General features: G+C 28.0%; 2 protein-coding genes across 2 annotated transcripts in view; one reads left to right on the forward strand and one right to left on the reverse strand.

Annotated features, from left to right (window-relative positions):
* The window catches only part of LOC117173191 (zinc finger protein 260-like), a 47,637-nt gene extending 32,102 nt beyond the window's left edge, over positions 1–15,535 (forward strand). The window contains exons 7-8 of the mRNA XM_033361616.1: positions 6,647–7,332; positions 14,742–15,535. Coding sequence (XP_033217507.1) covers positions 6,647–7,332; positions 14,742–14,760 — 705 coding nt within the window. The 3' untranslated portion in view covers positions 14,761–15,535. The remainder of the gene's footprint in view (positions 1–6,646; positions 7,333–14,741) is intronic.
* Positions 15,536–22,321: 6,786 nt separating this feature from the next.
* Positions 22,322–25,636, reverse strand: part of LOC117172937 (Bardet-Biedl syndrome 7 protein homolog) — a 46,364-nt gene continuing 43,049 nt past the window's right edge. Inside the window, exon 13 of the mRNA XM_033361241.1 lies at positions 22,322–22,661. Within this exon, the coding sequence (XP_033217132.1) occupies positions 22,376–22,661 (286 nt within the window). The 3' untranslated portion in view covers positions 22,322–22,375. The remainder of the gene's footprint in view (positions 22,662–25,636) is intronic.

The raw sequence follows: 25,636 nt of genomic DNA on the forward strand, positions 1-25,636 counted from the left end.
ATATCTAGTCGGGAGTGGTGCTGGCTGAAAACAGATGATTTGGAGCGATTCGCGCGCCATATGTTGGTCATTCTAAGGACTTATTGAACTACCCTCGTAGGTTAGACACTCGGACTTCACCTCAGAGGTCCGGAGTTCGATCCCTGAGCCGGTACCTCTAGAAATTTTTCAAAGTATCTTTACCGAGGTTCTGGTGGTTCGGAACCCACCTTAAGCTGTAGGTCCCCCCATCGTGTACTTGACTGCAACCCAGTCCGTCAATGATGGGGTAAAAACCAGGCTTTGTCTAATATGTCTGGGGGGCATGAGAAAGTAGCTTCCGCCTTCGCTGTGCGGGCTAAAAGGACCGAAAATTTTCCGTTCGATCTTGTGACAAGAGACTTTCTCGCCCAAATGACTAAGGTCAATTTCCTTGAATACGGAAGTATTCTGGGAGTTAGGTGAAATGTTGCTAGCGGATGACTGAAGGTCGCGGATTAGTATCTCTGAGGTTACTGCTGATAGTATGGTATCTAAAAAGAAGTCGTTAATGCTAGTGAGGTCCATAGGAAGATCTCCCCAAGAGAACTGTCGTTGTCCTGACCAGACACCTGCCAGGTTTACTGTTTCCACATGTGTTTAGAAGAGGGCCTATCTGAGAGGCTAGACAGATGCCCGCTTTTTTCGCGCCGGAGGGAGCTAGTTGCGAGGTTACGGAAAGGCATATATTTATCTCTATCAATGACAGTTTTTGAAGTGCGCCATTTGGAACGAGCTCTGTGTCTGGCCCGAGCAACTATCTTTACAGAGTCAGAGAACCAAGGCGGCCTGGGTCTAGCTATTCTAAAGTGACGTAGCGGGCAGAACCTGTTAATAAGGTTTAACGTTATTTGAGAAAATCGGTCCACCTTCTCGTCTAATAAAGAGAGGTTTAATAGACTGGCCCAGTCCGCCTGACTAGTTGCCTCATTGAATGCTGTTTGATCTACTCGCTTAAAGTCCCTACCTACGCGGTATACACTCGGTGTCGTAGATATATCTAGGTTTATGTCGCAGAAAATCAAGTCATGGTCGAATTCTCTTGATAGCTTGGCCACTCCCGTATCTAAATGGAGGAGGTCGTCGCTTACAAAGATAAGGTCCAAAATCAAGTCCGATCGGATCGGTTCTTTGATAACCTGCCTGAGCTATAGAGAGCGTGATATGTGAAGTAACCTAGCCCAGCATGAGTGTGAGATGTCCGCCGCATTGATATTAAAATCTCCCAAGCAAACCATGTGATTTGATTCACAGATGACACAAGTCAAGGCCTCTTCCAAATCACTTTCCCAAGATAGCGCCACATTTGGACTTCTATAAACTCCTAGTATTGCGAGACCTATTTTCTTAAATTTAAGTATAACTAAGCATAGGTCCACTGGGATGTCATCGGGCACATCAGTTAAAAATGGGGTCTGGTTACTATATACAGACTCGTAGCTAAGATCATCTTTAATATAAATAGCGACCCCACCACCTCTCGTTATCACCGAGGGAAACATTTAAATGAATATCCGAAGAAGGCTTATTACTAATAGAGAAAAAAGTTGATTCCATCGGGGAAACCATGTCGTTCCATATAGAAATACGCGAGATATCGGGTGAAGGAGGGACGGCGTTTGATTAAGAAAGATTTACTGACATACCCGTTGAGTCTTGAAGGCGGATCACTGAAGAAGAGTTCATGGACGAGCCTCGAGTCGAGAGTGAGCCACAGTCCAAGAAAGATATTGCAGAAGGGTCCAAACGATGTAGAGATGTTGCAGGCACTGGTGTTGCCACTTGCAAGGCTTCATCAGACATAGAAAAGGTATTGCGTCAAGATTGGATAGGGTTGGCTACCTCACTGAGTTGGCTGGAAAGGAAGGCATCAAGGTCGAAGGAGTCAGTCAAATCAGGGATTTTTATAGGCTTAGACGAAGCGTTTGACGCGTGACGAATCCATACTGCTTTGCTAAAGATCCAAGCTTTAGCGTGAAGTTTTCCAGAACCCAATTTAGCTTTGACAACCTTCAGTAACTTATAAAGGTCTTGAGGATGGTTACAGTTGATGTGGACCGGGCCGTCGGCCAGGTTAGAATCGACATCGTGGACCATTAGAGATTTTTAGTTCTTAATTTTAGCTGCGACAAAGTCATCTCGAAGTTTAGTGACGTTGAACCTGACGATTATTGGATTAGGAATGGTTCTGTTTCCCACTGAAACTCTAAATACATCCTTGATAATGGTTTTATTGGCCTTCGACTTGACAAGCCTGCAGATCGATTCGACGAGTTCTAGAAGCTTTTCATGAGGGGACACCGGAATACCCGTAATAATTACCTCCCTGTCACGGTCTGCCTTTTCCAGGCTTCTAATACGCATTCGAATTGTTCAAGTATGAGTGTATTCTGCTCGGATATTTTTTTCAAGTCTGTCGATAGAGAATTGTAGCTGGCTGATAGGGTTGAGACCGTTGAATTGCATTTAACCATTGTATGGTTGTGAACCTGGATGTTTAAGCTCATTTGAGAGCCATTAGCTTTGACTTTCTTTAATCTCTCGCAAATGGTGTTCAATTTCGAGAGGATTTCCAAAGCTACGGGATCGGCAGAACTTTGTTCAGCTGGTACGACTCAAGTCGAATCCAAATTAGGTTCACCCAACGGAGGAGAAACGTTGTGGAACCCAAGATTGCTTTGCAGTGTAACATTTGACCTATCCCTATTTGGGGAATTCAGGACATGCTCGTCGGCAAGCTCGTATGACTCGTCCTTCTTATCATCAATGGCAGGCTCGAGTTCACTGAAGCATCAACATCGGCAAGGTAGTCTCGACAGAAGACACAGACAAGTAGGGTTCCACCCTTCTTTTGTGCAGCCTCATAAAAGTAGCAGCATCTCGCATGAAAAGCAACATTGCAGGAGGCGCAGATTCTCGCTTTAACAAGTTTTTCAATTACTTTATTCCAAGTTTTGCAAATTTGATCAGTAGTAGCTTGCTGCGTTTGTGAGGAAGATCCAGACATCTTAAGAAATTAAAAATAATAAAAAAAAGTCGAGACTAACCGTCAAAAATCGAATTATAAATGGATTTCGGCGACTTTAGAGGCGATTCAAGCATGCAAAAAGTAGAACGCTTGTCGACGCGCAACCCGCTTACCAGTAAAACGCTTCGGGTAGTGTACCTCGAATTACGGTATAGTTAGGTTAGAATACTGCTTGTGGTAGTTCTTTATTTGTGGTCTCGAAAAAGTAGACGCAATAAAAAAAGTTCATGTCTGAACCAGACACGCGCCGGAACACACAGAAAATTTTAAAAGGACATTATCATTGATTTATAACAGAAATTAAGTCTGAGATGAATACTAAATTACACAACAATACACAAAAAATCAAAATATTGCGCTCACAAATAAGAGAATTATGGTAAAAGTCCCTAAAAAGTCCAAAAAGCTCGAGCCGCCGCACAATCACATCCGATTTCTAGCCCGTAAGATAGGTGGTTACAGTCTGTAACGGAATCAATACGACGATCCAGCAAAAGCCTCGTGCACCCTAAGAACACGGAGCGACCCAAGGACTACCGCCTTCTGCATTTTTCCCGCAAGTGTTTTAGCATATTGTTGACACGCAGGGATGCTTTTTAGGCCATTAGCGAGTGAAAGCTTGGTACCTCCAAGAGCGTCGATGATAAGGACGATTAGTTTAACAGAATATTCCGGGTAAAATCGTTGCAACTCCCTTATAAGGTCTCGATACCTATCTTTCTTTTCATTCTCTTTGGCTATGATGTTTTTGTCAGCTGGTGCCGAAAATTCGATAACGAATAGGGTTCGCTTCTCGAAGTCAAGAAGAACCATGTCAGGCCTCGAGTGAGCAACAGAAACAATTGTCGAGAATTGTCGAGAATATAAAGAATATATATATATTTAATCAACTTGAGAAAAATTTAGATTTTAAATTAATAATATAAAACATGTTATTATGATTTGGAGCAGGGGCAAAGGATTTCCGAGGAAAATTTTATTTTAAGTTAAAACAGAACATTTTTCGAAGCATTTTTATGCCATTCTGAATTGGATGAGAGAAATTTCAATTCACAATTATAATTCAGATCTAGAAAAAGGACTTTTCAAAAAAGAATGATAATTTTGAGTTGTTTCAAGAATTTTTCATAATAAACTATAATTTTAGTTTGTTCAGGGATTTTTCTAAAAGAATTATGATTCTAATCTAGAACAGGAAATTTTCGAAAAGAACTATAATAATTGTGTAATTATTGAAATCTTTTAGAATCTGAAATCTTTAATATTTTCGTGAAATATTTTGAAATTTTTCTGAAGTTTGAAATACTTGCGTTTACGAAATTTTTGATATCATTATAAAATAGAACAGTGAATTTTCGAGAAAAATTCTAATTTTGTGTTGGAACAGGAAATTGTTGTAAAGGAATTTTTTTGTAATTTTGAATTGAAATATAGAATATTCGAAAAGAATTATAATTTTGAAATGGATCAGTGAATTTTGCTAAAGCTTTACAATCTTGGCTATAGGAACGGGGTATTCTTGAAAAAATAATAATTCAAATCTGCAAGAAGGAATTAAAAATTTTTAATCCAGATCTGAAAAAAAGAGTTTTAAATAAACAAATGGTTAATTTAGATTGGAACAAAAATTTTCAAAATAATTACAGTTTTGACAAGAAAGAGGGAGTTAAAAAAAATAGAATATACATTTCAACAAGGAATTTTCTTTTTGGGCGAAAATTAAATTTTTCATTAAAGATTAATGTATTTGATTGTAAATTAACCTACTTTGGTAGAAAAATAAACTATTTGTTGAAAGTTCTTCCTTTTGGATTAAAAATTATATTTTTTCGCATATTGTAAAGAAAATCGTCATTTTTGCTTGAAAATTCAACTATATTCTTGAAACTTGAACTTTTTTGTTGAAGATTCGTCTTTTGGATAGAAAATTAATCTTTTATTGTAGAAAATTTATCTGGTTTGTTCGAAAATTTATCTCTCGTGGTTGAAATTGAACTTTTATTGAAAATATTTTTAAAGAATCGTCTTCCTATATTAAAAATTCAACTTTTGTATTGAAAATTAATCTTCTGTTGTAAAAAAGTTAGCTTGTTTGTTTGAAAATTCATATCTCTTGGTTGAAAATTAGCTTTTTTATTGAAAATAGTTTTATTACTCGTCTTTTTAGCTTGAAATTTCAACTATTTGGTTGAAAAGTAATCATTTTTGGCCGAAAATTAAACAGTTTTTTCAATAATTCGTCCTTTTGGATTAAAAATTAACTTTTTTGTCGCACATTCTATAAAATTCGTCATTTTTTATTGAAAATTTAACTGTTTTGTTCAAATATTTTTTGTTCGAAAATTCAAATCTTTTGTTGAAGATTCGTCTTTTGTATTGAAAATTAATCTTCTGTTGTAGAAAAGTTATCTTGTTTGTTTGAAAATTTATCTTCGTTGGTTGAAAATTAACTATTCTATTGAAAATATTTTTAAAATTCGTCTTTCTAACTTGAAAGTTCAACTATTTTTTTTTAAATTGCACTCGTTTGCTAAAGTCCTCTTTTTTAGTTAAAAGTACAACTATTTTTTAAAGGATTTGGTCTTTTGGATTGAAAATTAATTTTCTATTCTAGAAAATGTATTTTATTTGTTTGAAAATTCATCTCTCTTGGTTGAAAATTACCTTTTTTGTTGAAAATACTACAAAAATTTGTCTGTCTATGTTAATATCTATATTAAAAATGTAATTATTTTGTTGAAAATTAAACTATTTGGTTAAAAAATAGTCATTTTTGGTCGAAAATAAAACTTTTTGTTGAAAGTTCGTCGCATACATTTTTTTGCGTCTTTTTGTCGCATATTCTAAAAAATTCGTCATTTTCTCTTGAAAATTCAACTATTTTGTTGAAAATGTAACTTTTCTGTCAAAGTCTTTTTTTTGGTGTCAAAAATTCAACTGTTCTGTTAGTCTTTTTTTTTAACTCAACCGTTTAGTGGAATATTCCTCCTTTGGATTGTTGTTAAATTGTTTATTGTAGAAAAATCATCTTGTTTTTTTTTTAAATTCATATCTCTTGACTGAAAATTAACTTTTTTATTGTAAATATCACAAAAATTCATCTATCTGGCTTGAAAATTCAACTATTTTATTAAAAAGACATCCTTCTATTAAAAATGTAATTATTTCGTTGAAAATTAAACTATTTGGTTAAAAATTAGTCATTTTAGGTCGAAAATAAAACTGTTTGTTGAAAGTTCGTCGCATACATTTTTTTTTGTCTTTTTGTCGCATATTCTAAAAAATTCGTCATTTTTTCTTGAAAATTCAACTATTTTGTTGAAAATGTATCTTTTCTGTCAAAGTATTTTTTTTGTCGAAAATTCAACTGTTCTGTTAGTCTTCTTTGTTATTTGAAAATTCAAGTGTTTGATGGAATATTCGTCCTTGGATTGATGTTTAATAGTTTATTGTAGACAAATTATCTTGTTTTTTTTTTTTAATTTATATCTCTTGACTGAAAATACACTTTTTTTATGGAAAATACTAGAAAAATTCGCCTTTTTTTTGGTTTGAAAATTTAACTAGCAAATTTGGGTAATGATAAAATTGGAATTGTAGGTTCACAAGCGTCTTCACAGTGGCGACAAGCCTTACAAATGCGAGGACTGTGGTCGAACATTCCGCCAATGGGGCGACCTCAAGTATCACTCAACCAGTCTGCATTCCGAGTTGCGACAATTCCAGTGCGAATTTTGTGGCAAAGACTTTGCCAGAAAGTACTCGCTCGTCGTCCATCAGCGAATTCACACCGGCGAGAAAAATTATTGCTGCGACTTTTGCACCAAGACCTTCCGGGCGAGCAGTTATTTGCAAAATCATCGACGAATTCACACCGGGGAGAAGCCACATCCCTGCACAATTTGTGCGAAACCGTTTCGCGTGCGTAGCGACATGAAGAGGCACATGCAGACGCACTCGCGAGCGAATCCCGATCGGAAGTCGGGCAAACCGTCGCCGGCGTCGCTGCCGCCGCCAGGCCCGATCAAGCCGAAGCCGGAAGTCGATCAGAAGCCGATAATTCCGAAAGTGCAGAAAACCGTCCGAGATCTGGTGCAAGAGTTGAAGCTGGAGGTCGAGCCGGAGAGTATAGGAAGATATGAGCCGGTTGATTTGGTTGCGCCCGAAGAAAATAATGAGAGTATTCTGCCGGATGAGAATACGGGCAATTTGGATTATGTCCAGCCGGCCAGTCAGGAGCCGGTCACGGGAGATCTCGAGCCGACAATTCGAAATTCCGATAACTTGTGAGTAAACACTTTTTTTTATGACACTTTTTTACAACACACTTCTTTTTTATGACACTTTTTTATGACACACTTTTTTTATGACACTTTTTTTATGGCACACTTTTTTTATGACAATTTTTTTATGACACTTTGTTTTAATGAGACGCGTGTTTTTTATGACACGTTTTTGTAGCACTTTTTTATACTTTTTATGGCACTATTTTTTATGACACGCTTTTTTTATCACACTTTTTTATGGCAGACTTTTTTTTGTGACACTTTTATTATGACACCATTTTTTCACAATATACTTATTTTATGACACACTTTTTTTATGATACTTTTTTTATGACAATTTTTTTATGACAATTTTTTTATAACAATTTATTTAATGACACATTTTTCTTATGACACGCTTGTTTTTTACGACACATTTTTGTGACACTTTTTTATGACACTTTTTTTATGACACACTTTTTTATGGCACGCTTTTTTTATAACATACTTTTTTAATGTCACACTTTTTTATGACACTTTTTTATGGCACCATTTTTTCATGATACACTTTTTTTATGACACTTTTTTATGACAATTTTTTTATGCCACACTTTTTTATGACAAAATTTTCATGCCACTTTTTTATGACACACTTTTTATGACCTTTTTTGACACTTTTCATGGCACTTCTTTATGACACATTTTTTATGGCAAAATTTTCATGTAACTTTTTTATGGCACACTTTTTTATGAAAATTTTTTTATGACACTTTTTATGGCGCTTTTTCATGACACTTTTTTATGACAAAAGTTTAATGCCACTTGTTTATGACACACTTTTTATGACCCTTTTAACACTTTTTATGACCTTTTTTTACACTTTTTATGAAACATTTTAGACAATTTTTTACGGCACACTTTTTTATAACACTTTTTTATGGCAAAATTTTCATGCCACTTTTTTAATGACTCTTTTTATGGCCTTTTTTGACACTTTTATTACATTTTTTATCACACTTTTTATGGCAAACTTTTCATGCCACTTTTTATGACACACTTTTCATGACGCTTTTTTATGACACTTTTTATGAAAAAACTTTACTGTCACTTGTTTATGACACACTTTTTATGACAATTTTTTAATTACACTTTTATGACCTTTTTTGACACTTTTTATGACACATTTTAGACACTTTTTTACGACACACTTTTTTATGACACTTTGTTTATAAGACGCTTTTTTATGAAATACTTTTTACGACACTTTTTACAACACTTTTTATGGCACTTTTTTTATGACACTTTTTTAGGACACGGACTCACGTCATTTCTTCAATTACACTTTAAAAATATTTTCCAACTTTTTCGATGATTAGACAGGCTGGCCGATGGACCATAATTTTAGTTGAAAATTAATTTTTTCAACTAAAAATTTAACTGATAATCCAGTTGAATATTCTATAATTTTGGTTTGAAAATGTATCACTTTTACTTGAAACTTGATGTATTTTGGAGGAAATTCATCTTTTTGTTTTAGAATTCCACTATTTCAGTAGAAGATTGATAATTTTATTTTTAAAAGTATCACTTTGAGTTAGATTTAGACTATTTAATGCAAATAAATTTTTTTTACAATTTTTTTAAACTGAAAATTTAATAATTTCGTTTTTTGTTGAAAACGTACCATTTTTACATAAAAATTAAACTATTTGGATCAAAATTCATATATTTTGTTTAAAATTCGTCTTTTTGATAGAAAATTAAATTTTTTAACTAAAAATGTACTTAATCTAGTTAAACATTCCATCATTTTGGTTAAAAATTGATTTATTTCGTTAAAAATTAATTTTTTCAACTGAAAATTTAACTAATACAATCTAATTCAGTTGAATAAAGTTGCAAATAATTTTTTTTGTTTGTCATTTTTTTTCAACTAAATATTTTTCTCATTTGGTTAAATATTCCATAATTTTCAATAAAAATTCGTCTCTTTGGTTGAAAATTGTTTAAAATTCCACTATTTTAGTATTTTGTTTAAAAGTCGACTTTTTGGTAGAAAATTTAATTTTTTAATTAATAATGTTCTTAATGTAGTTTAATATTCTCTCATTTTAGTTTAAAATTAATTTTTTCAACTAAAAATTTAATTAATCCAGCTGAATATTCAATAATTTTAGTTAAAAGTTCGTCTGTTTGGTTACAAATTTATGTTTTTTACTAGAAAGTTTATTTATTTTGTTGGAAATTTATCTTTTTATTTAGGATTTCAACTATTTCAGTAGAAGATTGATCATTTTAGTTACAAATTTATCACTTTTTTTTAGAATTTTTTAAAATGAAAATTTAATAATTCCGTTTTTTTTTTGTTGAAAATTTATAATTTTTACATAGAAATTGAATTATTTGGATAAAAATTCCTATATTTTGTTTTAAAAAATCGACTTTTTAGTAGAAAATTTAACTACCTTGTTCAAATTCAATTTTTGTTGTTGTTGAATATTATTTTTTTTTATTTAAAAATTTACTTAATCCATTTAAATATTCCATCATTTTAGTTGAAAATTGCTTTTATTCGTTAAAAATTAATTTTTTCAGTTAAAAATTTAACTAATACTAACTAATCCAGTTGAATATGGTTGCAAAAAATTTTTAGTTTTGTTTCAAAAATTTTTGTCAACTGAAAATTTAACAATTCTGTTTTTTGTTGAAAATTTATCATTTTTACATTAAAGTTAAACTACTTAGATGAAAATACATCTATTTTGTTGACAATTCAATTTTTAAACTAAAAAATTACTTAATTTAGTTCAATATTATTTTCTTTTGACTGAAGATTTCACTATTCAATTCTTTTTGTTTAAAAATTTAAAATAAAATAAAATAAAATAAATTGAATAAATACATAAAATTTTGTTTAAAACTTTGAGTTAAAATTAGACTATTTTGTTGCAAATAAATTTTTTGTGCAGTTTTTTTTAACTTAAAATCTAATAATTTCGTTTTTTGATGAAAATTTATCATTTTTACATAAAAATTGAATTATATGTATAAAAATTCGTGTATTTTTTTGAAAATTCGTCTCTGTGGTAGAAAATTAAATTTTGTAAACTAAAAATGTACTTAATCTAGTTAAATATTCCATCAATTTAGTTTAAAATTAATTTTTTAAACTAAAAATTAAGCTCTTACTGAAATTTCGTCTTTTTGGTTGCATTCAACTGTTTTTTTTTTCATTCATAATTTAAATCTTTATTAATTTAAATAGTAACTGTTAGATTTTCGTTAAAAATTTATATTTTGTAGTGGAAATTTAAACTACTTTTCTCAAATTTATTTTTTTTATATTAATTTTTTCAACTAAAAATTTAACTAATCCAGCTAAATATTCCATAATTTTATTTAAAAATTCGTCTCTGGTTGACAATTATTTTCTTTTAACTGAATATTGCACTATTCAATTCTTTTTAGTTTAAAATTCAACTATTTCAGTAGAAAACTGATAATTGTTGAAAATTTATCAATTTGATCTAAAATTATACTTGTTTGTTGCGGATAAAGTTTTTTTACATTTTTTTTTTAAACTTTAATTTAACAATTCAGTTTTTTTTGTTGAACATTCATCATTTTTACATCAAAATCGAACTATTTGGATGAAAATTCATGTATTTTGTTGATCATTCGTCTTTTTGGTAATTTTTCGTTAAAAATTTTTATTTTGTAGTTGAAAATTTAGCTACTTGCTTGAAAATAGAAAAATTTTTTAAGGTAATTATTTTGTTAAAACTAATAATTTTAGTTAAAAATTCGTTTCTTTGGCTAAAAACTATTTACTTTTAACTGAAAATTAAACTATTCAATTTTTGGTTGAAAATTTATCCTTTTTACTTGAAAATTGATCTATTCTGATGGAAATTCATCTTTTTTGTTTAAAATTCAATGACATTATTCAGTAGAAGATTGATCATTTTAGTGGAAATTTCTGTTTTTTGTTCAAAATATATAATTTTTACATAAGAATTGAACTATTATGATACAAATTCATGTAGTTTGTTGAAAAATCGTCTTTTTGGTAGAAAATTAGATTTTTAAACTAAAAATGTACTTAATCTAGTTCAGTATTCCATCATTTTAGTTGAATATTAATTTTTTCATCTAAAAATTTAACTAATCCATCTGAATATTCCATATTTTTAGTTGAAAATTGGTCTCTTTGGTTGAAAATTATTTACTTTTAATAGGAAATTAAACTATATTACATTTTTTGTGGAATATTTATCCTTTTTACTTGAAAGTTTGTGTATTTTAATGGAAATTCATATTTTTGGTAAAAAATTAACATTTTTAACTAAAATTGTACTTAATCTAGTCAAATATTTCATCATTTTAGTTAAAAATTAATTTTTTCAACTAAAAATGTAACCAATCCAGCTAAATATTCCATATTTTTAGTTAAAAATTCGTCTGTTTGGTTGAAAATCTATAATTTTTACTAGAAAGTTTATTTATTTTTTTGGAAATTCATCTTTTTGGTTTGAAATTTTAACTATTTCAGTAGTTGATTGATATTTTTAGTTAAATATTTAGCACTTTGAGTTAAAATTAGACTACTTTGTTGCAAAGAATTTTTTAAATAATTTGTTTGAACTGAAAATTTAATAATTTCGTTTTTTGTTGAAAGTATATAATTTTTACATAAAAATTTATGTATTTTGTTAAAATTTCGTTTTTTTGGTAGAACATTACAGTTTTTTAAATTAAAAATGTACTTAATGTAGTTAAACATTCCATCACTTTAGTTGAAAATTATTTTTTTTCAACCAAAAATTTAGCCAATCACGCTAAAAATTCCATAATTTTAGTTAAAAATTCATCTTTTTGGCAGAAAATTAAATTTTTTAACTAAAAATGTACTTAATCTAGTTAAATATTCCATCATTTTCGTTGAAAATGAATTTTTTCTACTAAAAATTTAATTAATCCAGCTGAATATTTAATAATTTGAGTTAAAAATTCATCTGTTTGGTTGCAAATTCATGTTTTTTACTGGAAAGTTGATTTATTTTGTTGGAAATTTATCTTTTTGTTTGAGAATTTAACTATTTCAGTAGAAGACTGATATTTTTAGATGAAAATTTATCACTTTTAATTATTAATGTATATATTTGAGATAAAAGTCGAATTATTTGGATAAAAACTCATGTATTTTGTTGAAAAAACGTCTTTTTGCTTGAAAATTAATTTTTTTTTTACTAAAAATGTACTTAACCTAGTTAAATATTCCATCACTTTAGTTAAAAATTAATTTTTACAACCAAAAATTTAACTGATCCAGCTAAATATTCCGTAATTTTAGTTAAAAATTCGTCTCTTTGGTTAAAAAATTATTTACTTGAAACTGAAAATATCACTGTTCAATTTTTGGTTGAAAATTTATCTGTTTCATTTGAAAGTTTGTGTATTTTATTAGAATTTCATCTTTTTGGCAGAAAATTAAATTTTTAAACTAAAAATGTACTTAATCTAGTTAAACATTCCATCCCTTTCAGTTGAAAATTAATTTTTTCAAATAAGAATTAAACTAATTTATCTGAATATTCCAAATTTTTCGTTAAAAATTCGTCGGTTGAAGTTTATTTATTTTGTTTGAAAGTTATCTTTTGTTTTTAGAATTTTTTTAATGAAAATTAAGTAATTCCGTTTTTTGTTGAAAATTTATCATTTTTACATAAAAATTGAATTATTTTGATAAAAATTCCTATATTTTGTTAAAAAAATCGACTTTTAGTAGAAAATTTAACTACCTTGTTCAAATTCATTTTTTTTGTTGAATATTCATTTTTTTTAACTAAAAATTAACTTAATCCAGTTAAATATTCCATCATTTTAGATGAAAATTAATTTTTTTATCTAAAAATTTAACTAATCCATCTGAATATTCCATATTTTTAGTTGAAAATTGGTATCTTTGGTTGAAAATTATTTACTTTTAACAGGAAATTAAACTATATTACATTTTTTGTGGAATATTTATCCTTTTTACTTGAAAGTTTGTGTATTTTAATGGAAATTCATATTTTTGGTAGAAAATCAACATTTTTAACTAAAATTGTACTTAATCTAGTCAAATATTTTATCATTTTAGTTAAAAATTAATTTTTTCAACTAAAAATGTAACCAATCCAGCTAAATATTCCATATTTTTAGTTAAAAATTCGTCTGTTTGGTTGAAAATCTATAATTTTTACTAGAAAGTTTATTTATTTTTTTGGAAATTCATCTTTTTGGTTTGAAATTTTAACTATTTCAGTAGAAGATTGATATTTTTAGTTAAAAATTTAGCACTTTGAGTTAAAATTACACTATTTTGTTGCAAATAATTTTTTAAATAACTTTGGTTGAAAATTAATTTTTTTCAACCAAAAATTTAGCCAATCACGCAAAAAATTCATCTCTTTGGTTGAAAATTATTTACTTTTAACAGAAAATTAAACTATTCAATTTTTGTTTGAAAATTTATCGTTTTTACTTAAAGTTTTTGTATTTTCATGAAAATTCAACTTTTTGGTAGAAAAATTAAATTTTTTTACTAAAAAAGTACTTAATCTAGTTAAATATTCCATCATTTCAGTTGAAAATTAATTTTTTCAACTAAAAATTTAATTAATCCAGCTGAATATTTAATAATTTGAGTTAAAAGTTCATCTGTTTGGTTGCAAATTCATGTTTTTTACTAGAAAGTTGATTTATTTTGTTGGAAATTTATCTTTTTGTTTGAGAATTTAACTATTTCAGTAGAAGACTGATATTTTTAGACGAAAATTTATCACTTTGAGTGTAAAATGTATATATTTCCGATAGAAGTCGAATTATTTGGATAAAAATTCATGTATTTTGTTGAAAAATCGTCTTTTTGGTAGAAAATTAATTTTTTTTTTATTAAAAATGTACTTAACCTAGTTAAATATTCCATCACTTTAGTTGAAAATTAATTTTTACAACCAAAAATTTAAGTAATCCAGCTAAATATTCCAACTGAAAATATCACTATTCAATTTTTGGTTGAAAATTTATCTTTTTCATTTGAAAGTTTGTGTATTTTATTAGAAATTTATCTTTTTGGCAGAAAATGAAATAAATTCCATCGTTTCAGTTGAAAATTAATTTTTTCAAATAAAAATTAAACTAATTTATCTGAATATTACATATTTTTCGTTAAATATTCGTCTGTTGAAGTTTATTTATTTTGTTGGAAAGTTATCTTTTTTTTTTTTTTTTTGAGAATTCAAGTATTTCAGTGAAAGATTGATAATTTTAGTATCAAATTTATCCCTATTTTTGATCTCTAAAGTGAGTCTGAACCCTGCTTTCAAAATTTCCACTTATTCTACTTTAGTTGTAAACTGAAATTTAAAAAATAATTTTTCTTACAGCCACTATCTCTTCATGTAAAGAAATAAAATTGAGTATTTCATCATCCTCATCGAATCCAGAGAATTACCAGCACTTTTGAAAACGCCGAAAACTGAATCTCAGCGCTCACAAAAGAATTTTGTAAATATTTACGATAACTAACAAACGACTGAAGAAATGTCTTAACCCACATCGCCTAATCACACTATTTTAAATTTAAAATAAATTTCTAGTTAGCCTCCGTCAGCTTTATTTAAATATCTTTCTCGGAAAGTACCGACTCGAAAAAAATCCAATAGCTTTAAATTCAATTTAAAACAATTATCATAGAATTATTGTGTTTTCGTTACTTAATAGCAGTATCAGTTTATTTTTAGAATTTTTAAAAATTCAACAAAGTATCTTTCAAATTGAAAAGGTGCCATTTTAATTAATTGTTTACAAGGGAAAAATTATTCCTGCGTGCAATAAAAAGTCCTTTTTTTTTCTTTCGTAAAATTCTCTTTTTTTCTTTTCTTTTTTTTTTTTTAATCGAATTGGTACTTTGAATCAGGACTGACTGGCTGAGTTCAGTAAAGTATCTATTAGCCATATTAATCGTGTTATGAACGACGCTTTTGCATTGTAAATAGGTCCGCGTATTTACAATATTATATATATTATAATGATTACAATGATGTAAATTACGTGGCAGAGTAATCGCCAGTAATCGCGATAATGTCCGTACACGTTTTTAAATCGAACAATTTAGTCCTTTATTATCGTGATCAATATTGAGAAATATATTTTTTACGTCGATATGTTTACAGAAAAATACCGTCTTCTTATTTTCGCACGAATTCAAATTTAATTCGCCAAATTTAAATTTGATGAGATTTTTTATTTATTTATTTATTATTTTTTTTTTGAAAGAGTGGCCCTAGTCAGGGAAACCTGATAATCAGGGAGGGCTGCGGGATTTGGAGAAAAAAAAAACTGGAATTTTCAGGGATAGCGTTTTTCGAGAGCGTGCCTAAATTTTGTTTACGTAATATGAAATTAAGCAAGAAAATTGGTTCATTTGTAATAATAATAAGAATTTTTTAAACTGAAAATTTAACTCTTTTTGAAATTTCGTCTTTTTTGACGGAATTCTACTGTTTTTTATTCAAAATTAAAATCTGTTTTGGTTGAAATAACAACGGTTAGATTGTGTCGATGAAAATTTAACTATTTGGTAGAAAATAAAAATATTTTGTTAAAAATTAATTATTTTGGTTGAAGATTCATAACTTTTATTAAAAATTTATCTCTGGTTGAAAATTTAACTACTTTATTCAAAACATTAATTTTTTTTTTAATTGAAAATTTACTTAATCTTGTTAAATATTCCATCATTTTAGTTGAAAATTAATATTTTCAAATAAAAATTAAACTAATTTATCTGAATCTTTCATGCTTGTAGTTGAAAATTCCTCTGTTTGGTTGAAAATTTATGTTCTCTTACTAGAAAGTTTAATTATTCTGTTGGAAATTCATCTTTTTGTTTTAGAGACTATTTTTTTGCAAATAAATTTTTTTTACCATTTTTTTTAATGAAAATTTAATAACTTGGTTTTTTTAAATGTATAATTTTTACATAAAAATTGAATTATTTCGATAAAAATTCGTCTTTTTGGTAGAAAATTTAATTTTGAGTTGAAATTGTACTATTTTGTTGCAAATACATTTTTTTTTTACTGAAAATTTAATCATTTCGTTTTTTGTTGAAAATATATCCTTTTACATAAAAATTAAATTATTTGGATAAAAATTAATGTATTTTGTTAAAAGTCTTTTGTTAAAAATTAATTATTTTGGTGAAGATTCATCGTTTTAATCAAAATTCATTTCTTTGTTCGGAAATTTAACTACTTTGTTCCAATTCACTTTTTTTTTGGTTGAATATTAATTTTTTTAACTCAAAATTTACCTAATCTAATTAAATATTACATCATTTTAGATGAAAATTGATTTATTTCGGTAAAAATTAATTTTTTCAACAAAAAATTTATCTAATACTAACTAATCCAGTTAAATATTTAAAAATTTTAGTTAAAAATTCGTCTCTTTGGTTGAAAACTATTAACTTTTAACTGAATATTAAGCTATTCAATTTTTGGTTAAAAATTTATCCTTTTTACTTGAAAATGTATAATTTTTACATAAAAATTGAATTGTTTGGATAACAATTCATGTATTTTGTTAAAAATTCGTCTTTTTTGTAGAAAATTAAATTTTTTAACAAAAAATGTACTTTATCTAATTAAATATTCTTCTCAGTTCAGTTGAAAAGTAATTTTTTCAACTAAAAATTTAAATAATTCAGCTATATATTCCATATTTTTAGTTAAAAATTCGTCTGTTTTTGTTGAAAAATTATATTGATTTCAGTAGAAAATTGATCATTTCAGTTGCAAATGTATCACTCTAAGTTAAAATTAGATTATTTAGTTACAAATAAACTTTTTCCACAATTTTTTTAAAATGAAAATTTAATAATTCTGTTTTCTGTTGAAAATTTATAATTTTCACATAAAAAATGAATTATTTGGATAAAAATTCATGTATTCTGTTGAAAATTCGTCTTTTTGGTAGAAAATTAAATTTTCTTACTAAAAATGTACTTAATCTAGTTACATATTTCATTATTTTACTTGAAAAATCATCTCTTCAGTCGTAAAAACTATTATTTCCTTAAATTAAAATTTAATTATTCAATTTTTGGTTGAAGATTTATTATTTTTACTTACAAATTCATGAATATTAGTGAAAATTTGTTTTTTTTTTTTTTAAATAAAAAATTAATCTTCTTTGTTAAAGAACTCATCTTTTTGAAAATGTATAATTTGTACATAAAAATTGAAATATTTGGATAAAAATCCATATATTTTGTTAAAAATTCGTCTTTTTGGAAGAAAATTAAATTTTTAAATAAAAATATACTTAATCTAATTAAATATTTTATCATTTTAGTTGAAAATTAATTTTTTCAACTAAAAATTTAAATAATTCAACTAAATATTCCATATTTGTAGTTAAAAATTCGTCTGTTTTTGTTGAAAATTTATGATTTTTATTAGAAAGTTTATTTATTTTGTTGGAAATTCATCTTTTTGTTTAAAAATTCCACTATTTCAGTAGAAAATTGATAATTTCAGTTGCAAATTTATCACTTTAAGATAAAATTAGATTATTTTGTTACAAAATAAATTTTTTTTACAAGTTTTTTTTAAATGAAAATTTAATAATTCTGTTTTCTGTTGAAAATTTCTAATTTTCACGTAAAAATTGAATTTTTTGGATAAAAATTCATGTATTTTGTTGAAAATTTGTCTTTTTGGTAGAAAATTAAATTTTTTTAATAAACATGTACTTAATCTAGTTAAATATTCCATCGTTTTAGTTAAAAATTAATTTTTTAAACTAAAACTTGAACTAATCTAGCTAAATATTCCATATTTTTAGATAAAAATTCGTCTGCTTGGTTGAAAATTTATGTTTTTTACTAGGAAGTTTATTTATTTGGTTGTAAATTCATCTTTTTGTTTAAAAATTCCACTATTTCAGTAGAAAATTGATAATTTTAGTTGCAAATTTATCAGTTTAAGTTAAAATTAGATTATTTTGTTAAATAAAAATTGAATTATTTGGATAAAGATTCATGTATTTTGTTGAAAATTTGTCTTTTTGGTAGAAAATAAAATTTTTTTACTAAAAATGTACTTATTCTAGTTAAATATTCCATCAATTTAGTTAAAAATTAATTTTCTCAACTAAAAGTTGAACCAATCCAGCTAAATATTCCAAATTTTTAGTTTGAAAATTTATGTTTTTTACTAGAAAGTTTATTTATTTTGTGGGAAATTCATCTTTTTGTTTTAAAATTCAACCATTTCAGTATGAGATTGATAATTTTAGTTAAAAATTTATCCCTTTGAGTTAAAATTAGACTATTTTGTTGCAAATACATTATTTTTGCAATTTTTTTCACTTAAAATTTAATAATTTCGTTTTTTGTTGAAAATTTATTATTTTTACATGAAAATTGAATTATATGTATAAAAATTCGTCTTTTTGGTTTAAAATTCAACTATTTCAGTAGAAAATTGGTAATTTTAAATTAATCACTTCTTTAACATTTTTTTTTATTGAAAATTTAAAAATTTCTTTTTTTGTTGAAAATTTTTAATTTTTCATACAAATTGAATTACTTGCATAAAAATTCATGTATTTTGTTGAAAATTCGTCTTTTTAGTTGAAAATTAAATTTAAAATTAAAAATGTACTGAATTTAGTTAAATATTCCACCACTTTAGTTGAAAATGTTTTTTTTTTTCAACCAAAAATTTAACAAATCCAGCTAAATATCCGATATTTTGAGTTAAAAATTCATCTCTTTGGTTGAAAATTATTTACTTTTGACTAAAAGTTTCACTATTCAATTTTTTTTTAATTGAACTCAGTAGAAGATTGATAATTTTGGTTGAAAATTTATCAATTTGAGTAAAACTTAAATTATTTGGTTGCGAATAAATGTTTTTTACATTCTTTTTAAACTGGACATTTAATAATTGCGTTTTATTATTGAAAATTCGTCTTTTTGGGTAGAAAATTAAATTTTAAACTAAAAATGTACTTAATTATTTAAATGTTCCATCATTTTAGTTGAAAATTAATTTTTAAAACTGAAAATTAAACTCTTTGAAATTTCATCTTTTTTGGTTGAATTGAACTCTTTTTTTTCTTTTACTCAAAATCTTTTTTGGTTGAAATATCAACTGTTACATTTTTCCTGAAAAATTTATATTTTGTATGTGAAAATTTAACTACTTGGTTGAAAATAAAAATCTTTTGTTAAAAATTAAATATTTGGTTGAAGATTCATTGTTTTAATTCAAATTTAATCTCTTTTGTTGAAAATTGAACTACTTTGTTCAAATTCACTTGTTTATTCTGGGTTGAATGTTAATTTTTTTAACTAAAAATTTACTTAATCCATTCAAATATTCCATCATTTTAGTTGAAAATTGATTTCTTTCGTTAAAAATTAATTTTTTCAACTGAAAATTTAACTAATACTAACTAATCCAGTTAAATATAAGTTGAAATATTTTTTTAAAAATGTTTTTAACTAAAATGTTAACAATTCTGTTTTTTGTTGTAAATTCGTCATTTTGGTATAAAAAGAAAATTTTTAATTGAAAATGTATTTAATCTAGTTCAATATTCAATTTTTTGTTGAAAATGTATCATTTTTACTTGAAAGATTATTTATTTTGAAGGAAATTCATCTTTTTGGTTTAAAATTGAACTATTTCAGTACAAGATTGATAATTTTAGTTAAAAATTTATCACTTCGAGGCAAAATTAGAATATTTTGTTGCAAATTAATTTTCTTTTTTGTTCAACTATTTTATTATTCTACTATTTTTGTAATAATTCACTATTTGGTTGAAACTTCAACTATTTTGTTGAAAATTGTTTTGTTTTTATTAAAAAATTTTTTAAATTGGAAATGTTTAAATTTGTTTTGACAAATTAACTATTTTAGTTGAAATTATGTTTTTTTATAGAAATTAATCTTCTTGTTTGAAAATTGATTTTTTTTTGGTTGAAAATTAAATAACTCTAGATAAAGATTAATTATTTCAGTTGTAATTTCATCTTTTTTATTTAAAATTGAAATATTTCAGTTGCAAATTTATCATTCTAACTAAAAATGAAACTGTTCCAATTAAATATTTGATCATTTTATTTAAAAAATCATCTTTTTAGTTAAAATTAATTCATTTGGTTGACAATTTGTCTTATTTCAAAATTAAACTATTTTTTGAAAAATTATTTTTTTTTAGAAAATTAATCTGTTTGATTGGAAATTTATGTATTCCAATTAAATAATCATCATTTTAGTTGAAAAACAATTTTTTGGTTGAAAATTAACCTCCTTTGTCAAAAATTCATATTTTTGTTTAAAAACTAATCTGTTCTGGTTAATTTTTTATTATTTTAGTTAAAAATTCATCACCAGTTAAATTTTTTTTTTCTGAAAAATGAAATTTTATTAACTGGAAATTTAACTTCCATTTTTTGTTGAAAGTTGATATTTTTCACTGCAAAATTCAACTATTTGATTGAAAATTGATATTTTTTGTTAAATATTTAAATATTTTGTTGAAAAATCAACTTTTTTGGTTGAAAGTTGAACTCTTTTATTAAAAATTAATTTTCGTATGAATTATACATTATTTTGATTGAAAATATATCTTTTTGCTTAAAAATGAAATATTTTGTTGACAACATTTTTAAAAAAAAATTTTTAACTGATGATTTAAATAATTCAGTTGAATATATCATCGTTTTAATTGAAAATTCATCTCTTTCATTGAAAATTAGTTTTTGTCAACTAAAAATTTTAAAAATTTAATAATTTTATTAATTTAGTTTGAAAATTTAACTATTTTATATAAAATTCAACTATTTCGTGAACATTCGTCTTTTACGGTAAAAAAATTAATCTTCTATTTCAAAATTTCAAAATATTCCAGTTATAGATCCATCCTTTTTGTTGCAAAATGAGTTATTTTGGTGAAATTTCGTTTTTATTATTGGTTGAAAATTGATTTTTACAGTTGAAATTCGACTATTTTGTTGAAAATTGATTTTTTTTTTATTTTAAAATTAATGTATTTTGTTGGAAATTCGTCTACTTTGGTAAAAAGAATAATCTTCAGTGTTGAAATTTCAAATCATTTCCGTTAACGAGCCATGGTGTTGGAAAATTCATTTATTTTGTTAAATTTTTTTAAAAATTGATTTTTTTTATCTGAAAATTTAAAAATTTCGTTTTTTTGTTGACATTTGATCTTTTTTAGTTGAAATGTGTCTTTTTCAGTTAAAAATTCAACTATTTTGTTTGAAAATATATTTTTTTTTAGTTGAAAATTCATATTTTCTGGTCGAAAATTCAACTGTTCTACAGAAAATTCGTCCTTTGGCTCGAAAATTTAACAACTTGGATGACATTTTGTGTCTGTCTTGACTAAAAATTTTTTAAAAATTAATCTCTGGTTAAAAATTAAAAGTACTTTGTTAAAAACTATTTTTTTTTGTGTTGATGTATTAACTTTTCGGGTCAAAAATGCATCTGTTTTTGGTTGAAGTTTAATTTTTTGTATTTCGACTATTAGGATCGAAAATATCTTTTTCTTGTGAAAATTTAACTTTCTTCTAAAAAAAATCATCTTTGCAGGTTGAAAATTCAAAATATTTTTTAATAATTCAGATATTTTGTTGAAAGGTAATAATTTTAGTGGAAGATTCAATTGTTTTGTTGAAAACACGTCATTTTGGGTTGAAAAATCATCTTTCGTGGTAGAAAAGTCATCTTTTTTGGTTAAAATAAATAAATAATTTGCCATTTTTAATTTCAAATGGTTTTATTCCTTTTATAAAAGATTCTACAGTAAAAATGTTACAAGAGTAAAATTCGGATTTTTGAATATCAGTTTTCAGAGAGAATAAAAAACTGATCAGGGAAAAGTGAGAAATTTTGAAAATGAAGTTTGTAGGCCAGCCTGAAACTTATTTCTTTAAATTTTCCAGTTTCCTTATTCCAGTATTGAATTTATTTATCCTAAATTTCAATTAATTCAACTGTCCACAAATCACTTAAGGTATCTTCTCCCGAAGTACCTGGAATCTCTTCTCTCGAAGTACCTGGAATCTCTTCTCTCGAAGTATCTGGAATATCTTCTCTCGAAGTACCTGGGAGATTTTCGCGCGAAGTACTTGGCATATCTTCCCTTGAAGTACTTTCTTCACTGTGGACCTCCTTTCCAAGAAAAACGTTAAGGAGAAGATTTAAGTCCATTGATTCAAGCACAGATTTAAGTTTCTCCGATGCGATTTTGCTGGTCATTCTGTTTTATAAAATGGAAGAGAGAATTAGTTAATTATCAATTACCATTGATTTTTAATCTACGGCTTCATTTATTTATTCATTCTTGGGGGAGGGGCATATGTAATTTGTCTGTCCCCTTTCCCATATTGCTCTGTTTCTCATTTCTCCTCACTCCCCTTTACTTCCTCTTCCCGTAATTTCGTACCCCTTCTTACACCTTCTTTCCCATCCCTTTCTCTACATCCCATTCCTTGCTCTGCTTCATTTCGCCTCCTTTTCCATATTTCTCCTTCCCTTTTTTTTATTTTCCCTACCTACCCTTCCCTCATTTTTTCTTCTACCACATGACCTTTCACCATCTTCCCCTACTGCCCCTCTTCATTTCCTATTTCTATGCATACTTCCCCCCATTTCCTTTCGCTTCCTTAGTTCCCCTCCCCACACATCGTCTATGTTCTTCCCTCATACTTCTGCCCCCTTATTCTTTTTTCCTCCACTTTCTCTCTCCTTAATACACTTATTCCCCCTACTTCCTCATTTTTTCACATTTCATTTACTTCTCTAACCCTTATTTCACGTCCCCTTATGCCCCTCTCCCTATTTTCTATTACTCCGAATCCTTCCACTCCATTTACTTTTACTTTCTTATTTCCCCTACTTCTCTCTCATTTTTTCTAATTTCATTTAGTTACCTAACCCTTATTTTCTTCAATTTTCATTGCCTTACTCATCTTACTGCTCCTTCCCTCACTTTCTATACTGCCCCTTTCTTTATTGCCCATTACTCCCATTTTCCTTCACTTCCCTAACACCCCTAACCACACTTTCATTAATTCCACCCCGACGCCTACCCTACCCCTTCCCCTCATTTTCTCTACTTTTCATTACTAATCCACTTATTCCACCTACTTCCTTACTTTTCTTCATGTAATTTACTTCCCTACCCCTTATTTCTTTACTTTCCATTTGAATTCTACGTCTCCCCTCACTTCCCCTTATGCCACTCCTTATTTTTCATTAACCAATATACTTTCACTCATTTCCCTTTTTTTCCTCATTTTATTTACTTCTCTATCCTTTATTTCCTTCCCTTTCCATTTTATTACTCCTCTACTGCACTTCTCCTCGCGCCCCCTTATCCCCTTCTCCTTATTTTCTATTACTCAGCATAATTCCTCCCATTTCCTTTCGCTTCCTTGGTTCCCCTCCCTACACTTCCTTTAGGCCCTTCCCCCTCACTTCTACTCTTATTTCCTCCACGTACCCTCTCCCTAATCCACTTATTCCTCCTACTTCTACCTCGTTTTCCTCATTTCATTGACTTCTTTAACCCTTGTTTCTTTCACTTTCCATTTCCCTAATCTCCCTAATGTTCCTCTCCTCACTTTCCATACTGCACCTTTCCTAATTTCCCACCACTCAGAATACTTCCTCCCATTTTCTCTTCTTTTCTCATTTTATTTCCTTTACTCCTTATTTCCTTCACTTCCAACTTCCTTACTCACCTTTCTGCCTCTTACTACCTTACCTCACTTTTTCTTCTGTCTGTTTCTTCATTTTCCTTTACTCAGCATTACTCTTATTTCCGTTCACTCCCATAGTTCCGCTCCCGACACTTACTCTAATTCGTCCCCCCCCCCCACACTTCTCATAATCCCCCTCCTCTTATTTCCTTCACTTCCGCTCCCCTTAATTCACATATCTTCCGTACTTCCCGATTGTTTTTCCTCATTTCATCAACTTTTCCACCCTTTATTTATTCCTTTCCTCATCCCCCCTATTGCTCCTCCCCTAATTTTTACCACTCCTATTCACTTCAATGGTCCGTACTTCTCTTATTTCCCATCACTTTATCTGCCCTCATTACTTCTACTACCCCTCCCCTTACTTGCCCTACTTTCTTGCCCATAATTGCTCCTACTTCCCGTCTCATAGTGTCCTCTTCCCTCATGTTTCCTACTTTTTTACATCGTTCCCTACTTTTTTACCTCGTTCCCTACCTCCCCTTTCCCCATATTTCCTACTGCTCATTCCTCCTTTCCCATTACTTCGCATACTTTCCCCCCATTTTCTTTAACTTCCTTAGTTCCTCTCACCACACTTTATCTCATTTGTTCCACCACACTTCTTTGACTCCCTCTCCTCTTTTTACCTTCACGTCATCTCTCCGAAATCTACTTACTCCCTCTTCTCCTCCCTCATTTTTCCTCATTTTATTTACTTCACTACCCCTTATTTCTTTCACTTCTCATTTCCCCTCTTTTTTCCTGATTTCATTCATTTTACTACCCTTTATTTCTTTCACATCCCATTTTCCCTCTTTTTCCTTATTTATAGTTACTCCCCTACCCCTTATTTCCTCCTCTTCTCATTTTCTTACTCCCCCTACTGCTCCTTTCCTCAATCCCATTATGCCTCTTTTCTAATTTCACATTACTCCGCATAATTCTCCGATTTCCCTTTTTCTCTATTTATTTTTACTTGCTTACCTCTTAGTTCCTTTACTTTCCATTTCCTTACTCACCTTACTACCTCTTCCCTCACTCTCCCAACTACCCCTTTCCTTATTTACTATTACTTAGCATTACGTCCATTTCCCTTCACTTCCCTAGTTCCCCTCCCCACACTTTGTCTGATTCCTTCCCCCACACTTATCCGGCTCCCCCTCCTTTTATTTTATCTATTAACCCTCCCCTTAATCTACTTATTCACTGTACTCCACTATCATTTTTCTCATTCTATCTTATTGCCAACCCCTAATTCACTCTCCCTACCGCTTACACTCATTCTCATCGCTCCCATTAACTTCCCTTGTTCGTACTTACCCACCCTTTATTTCCCATCACTTCCCCTCCCCTCATTCCCTCTGCCACCCCTTCCCTTATTTCCCCACCCCTAATTGCTTCTACTTTTTCTTCCGTCCTTTTTTCCTACTTTCCCATTTCTTATGCCCCCTACTTCCCTTTCCTCACCTCATCTACTACCCCTCTCCTC

The sequence above is a fragment of the Belonocnema kinseyi genome, chromosome 5, assembly GCF_010883055.1.
Source record: "Belonocnema kinseyi isolate 2016_QV_RU_SX_M_011 chromosome 5, B_treatae_v1, whole genome shotgun sequence".
NCBI classification, from domain to species: Eukaryota; Metazoa; Arthropoda; class Insecta; order Hymenoptera; family Cynipidae; genus Belonocnema; species Belonocnema kinseyi.